Source organism: Crocodylus porosus, unplaced genomic scaffold (genome assembly GCF_001723895.1).
Source record: "Crocodylus porosus isolate Cpor-Errol unplaced genomic scaffold, CroPor_comp1, whole genome shotgun sequence".
NCBI lineage: Eukaryota > Metazoa > Chordata > Crocodylia > Crocodylidae > Crocodylus > Crocodylus porosus.
Window position 1 is genome coordinate 27860442 of NW_017728918.1, and position 4453 is coordinate 27864894.

The following is a 4453-nucleotide window of genomic DNA, read 5'->3' on the forward strand; positions in this document are numbered from 1 at the left end:
ACCTTTACAACCTATGGAACACTGTTTACTCTTAAAATGCAAAAAATTAAGTTTCTGTACTGTATCAATTATTTTAAAATTCATTTTAAAAATTCAGAAAGAGGAAGCTGCAAAAAACAAACAGAAAAAACTCAGTTCTTCTCAACCTTTTAAAATTCAAACACCTTTTGTGAGATACAAAGGGCACCCTCCTCAGAAAATGCCACCTCACAGCTTTCCCTAATTTTTTTTGACTCATTACAGACAAATAATACAGTAATTCTTCTGTTGCAAAGAACTCAGGGAGACCACAATGGGTCAGAATGTTTTTGATACTACAGATTCCCATGTGGGTTTATCTTGTGAATCATGTGTAGGTTTTCACCTACCTACTAGTGCTAATACTGCGCAGTGCCCCAGGACACCCTGAAAGGGAGCTTGTGGCACCTCAGCTCGTCATGGCACCTTTGTTTGAGAATCACTGCTCTGTTCTTCAATCAGTTGCATTACAGAATTCCTCCAAAGCATAGTTACAATTAAAGAGGTCTGGGATGAACTTATAGTGTAGAGTAAATGATAAACAATACAATAAATACTGCAAACATAATAGATATCTCCATCACATAATACACCTGGACGTTAGAGTGGTCGAAAAGCTGAATACGAGTCAGTAGTGTGCCCCAGTTGCCAAAAAGGCTAACAGCATACTGGGCTGCACTGGTAGGAGTGTTGCCAGCAGGTCAAGGGAAATGATCAGTCCGCTCTATTCTGCACTGGTAAGGCCACATCTGGAGCACTGTACCCAGTTTTCGGCCCACCACTACAGAAAGGAGTAGTCCAGTGGAGGGTGACAAAAATGGTGAGGGGGCTGGAGCACAGGACTTCTGAGGAAACACTGAGGGAACTGGGTTTATTTAGTCTAGAGAAGAGACTGAGAAGAGACTTAATAGTAGTTTTCAGCTATCTGAAGGTGGGTTTGAAAAAAAGATGGAGTCTATTATTATAGCTGACAGAACAAGGAGCAATGGTCTCAAGTTGCAGCGGGAATTTTAATTTAGATATTCAGAAGAATTTTCTCACTAGGAGGGTAGTAAAACACTGAAACAGGTTACCGAGAGAGGTGGTAGAAGTTCCATCCTTGGGGGTTTTCAAAACCTGGCTAGACAAAGCTCTGGCTGGGACGATCTAATTGGGGATGGTCCTGCTTTGAGCAGGGGGTTGTACTACATGATCTCCCTTCAACCCTCATTTTCTATGATTCTATGAACTAAACGCCTTCCTTTCTTACGTTTCATACACACACACACTGCTGTCACTAATGAACCACTCTCTCAACAAAAAGTATTTGGGTCTTGCAAAGTTAGGCTTTCAAGAGTAATTTGAGATTCCTCCAGTTAGAGATTTCTAAAGTAAGAAGTAGAGAGGGAAGAAATGTATTTTGTCCATAGCAGCCTCTCTTTCATGTTGAGGGAGGTTTGTTTATTAAGATCACAGCTGATCCAGAACAGGAAAAAGATGACCTTTTTCCACTTATCCACATGTACATGGTGGTGTTTTGCAATAGCTATCAGTTGGCAACATGGATTTGTGTCAAACCCATAAGAACAGAACGGCATAATCCAATTAATGACACAATGCCTTATTGGTAGCTGCTGTTCTTTTAAGATACACTTCATCTCCTGTACATCTGCTGATCTACAGTAGGATTTACTAAAAAGAAAAACAGTGTAATAAGCAGATCAGACTGAAGCCATTCTGAGGCTTATCAGGTGAAACCCAACACCTTAATTCCACTTGAAAACTAACAGATAGGCTGGGCAGATCCCAGATAACAGATATTGCAGGTCAGGTGGGCTGTTTAACAGAAAGAGGGAGAATGGAAAAGACAGATTTCTTAGAACAGGGTAGGCAACGTTTTTTGGCTAGAGTGCCGAAAAACACCATAATTCCTACCTCGGAAGGTACCAGAGTGCTGGCATGGCAGAAAAACAAAATGAGGGCAAGGGGTACATGGCAGGATGCCCTGCTTGTGCCCCTTGCCCCCCACCCAAAGGGAGGGGAGGGGAGGGGAAAATGGGGGGGGGAAATGGGTGAAGGAATGCAAGGGAGACTGCTATAGTGATGAGTTCTCCAACGTAGAAAAGAGGCAGCCTGTATAGATGGAAATTAGGAAGACAATGGGTAGAGAAAGAGGGGAGTGGGCAAGGGGGGAAAAGATGCAAATGGTAAGTTAAGGTAGGTACCGGGTGAATCAGATGTCGGGTGGGTTGTAATGTATCATAAATCCAAGGTCTATTTTGAGTCCATGATTTTTTATATCCAGTAGATTTATGAAATGAAGTTTGTTGGCTCATCTATGAAAGGTGTTTTGTACATTCCCTTTGAAGATTAGAACCAAGAGGTCAGAGAGGGAGTGATTATCTTGTGAGAAGTGTGCTCTTGCAGGTAAGTGGATATTTTTGTCTTGATGAATTTTTGGTGTGTGTTCATTCTGGTATGCAGTTGTTTGGTTTCTCCTATGTAGTTTCCATCAGGACATTTGGTGCGCTGGGTGAGATGTATTACATTTCTGGAAGTGCAGGTGTAAAATCCAGGAATGGTGATGGTTCTGTTGTGGGGTAATGTTATTGTGGGAGTGGTGGTGATGTATTGCCAGATTTTGCATTTCTTGTCCTATCATGGTTTGGATCCATTATGTGTGGTTTGAGTCATAGGGAGTTTGCTTCTGGTGATGAGGTTAGGGAGGTTTGGTGCTTGTTTAAATGCTAGGATGGGTGGTTCTGGAAAGATCTCTTTAAGAATTGTGTCTTCTTCCGGTATGGGTTGCAATTGTTTGACGATTTTCCATGTAGGTTCCAGGGAAGGGTGGTATGCCATAACTAATGGTGTGTGATTCATGGGGCTTTTCTTGTTGTACTGCAGCAAATCTTCATGTGGTATCCCAGTGGCTCTTTCAAAGGTCTGAACTATCTCTCTTGTGCTATAAGACCACAGTGTGCATTCCTACAGAGTTTACGGAAGAGCTGCAACCCAGGAGACTTGCATAAGTTTGCTTGAGTTATGCAGGAAGCCTCTTCTTCTCTCAGAGAGACAAAGTAGCAGGGAAGTACAACAATGGCTTTAATTACCTTTAGCTCTTACTCCACTCAGCTGCAAGATCTCTGCTGCTCTCTTAAAGATGTAGCACAGAATTTTGTCCCCTGTTCCAAGCAACATGGGGTTGCAGGAAAGTGGATGTGAGTCATGAAAAGAATCAGAATCACGTGTTCCAGAGACAAAAGATTATAGGTAACCATGCCAGGTAGGATTCCAAATTTGAAGACAAATGACCTACCAGAAGAATGGTTCTTTCTGTCCATTTTAGTTAGGTTTTCAATTCATTAAGGCTATGTCTGTACTACTAGGTAGGGACTACCTGAAGCCAGGGTTCAAATTACACTTTGACTCTTGTGGGGGAGGGGAGTCTGCAAAAAAAAATTGTGCTGCCCATCACAATGTCATAATAAAATTGGAGACCCTCCCAGTTTATAATTTTCAACTCTTACAGGGGGGCTCTTGAATCTTATGGAGGGGCTAATCCTCACCAAGCTCCCCCATAATTTGAGCCGTGCCTGAATCCTGCCTGTGGGCCCATACCATATACACTGAAAATACCTAATCTTAATTCCTGACAGCAATTAAGTCTGACCCCGGAAGGTTTCCTGAACTTCAGGTTGAGCCTACCTCTTTCTTAATCCATTCCTATTGCAGTGTCTTTGCAACTATTTTTGGTATTGTAGGCTGCAAACACAGGAAATATACCAGCAGCAATCTCACAACTTCCTGCGCCTGACTTTTGGCTCTTGTGCAAACCACTTCCCTTCTATGCTATCCCTAATTTCTGCCAAGCACTGATGAAAAGGCAAATAATCTGCAGATTGATGCCAAAAGGACTCTGCTTGAAAGACAAGCAGCACAATTTGGAGACCTTTGATACAGGCCCCAAGGTAAGGTATAAATGGGAGGGGCAGTTCATGTGTTTTAGGGTGCAGACAGAAATGCAGCTCCTAGTTGTAACTCAGAACAATTTCTGCAAAGTATTCTGAGCTACAATGTTATCCCAGACCAAACTGAAGTTCACTGTTGGTTCCAGGAGGGAGGGGAATCCAGCTGCAGACTGGGAGCTTGTAGCCGGGTTCCCATAGTGATGGCCCCGTCTCTCTTCCAGTGCTTGCTGTTTTCAGACTGGGAAGAGGAAAAAGCAGTGTAAGGAGGTCATTTTTGGGACTCCTCAGCTGGTGCTGAAGGGTCGGGTGGGTGAATTTGAGCCTCCCCCCTGGTGGGGGCTCCAACATACCTTCCCCACTCTCCAGGACAGGAGGAGGGGGATAAACCCCCCCAGACTGAACTCCCTCCACTCCCTTTCCTCCCTTCCATTCTGAAAACAGCAACAGGCTGGGAGCTCAGCAGATACAAGTTACAAAAGACTACAGAT

At 43.4% G+C, this 4453-nt stretch overlaps 1 protein-coding gene across 1 annotated transcript in view; it reads right to left on the reverse strand.

Moving 5' to 3' along the window:
- The window catches only part of UBE2F (ubiquitin conjugating enzyme E2 F (putative)), a 133746-nt gene that overhangs the window by 79049 nt on the left and 50244 nt on the right, over nucleotides 1-4453 (reverse strand). The window contains exon 7 of the mRNA XM_019537425.1: nucleotides 4440-4445. Within this exon, the coding sequence (XP_019392970.1) occupies nucleotides 4440-4445 (6 nt within the window). The remainder of the gene's footprint in view (nucleotides 1-4439; nucleotides 4446-4453) is intronic.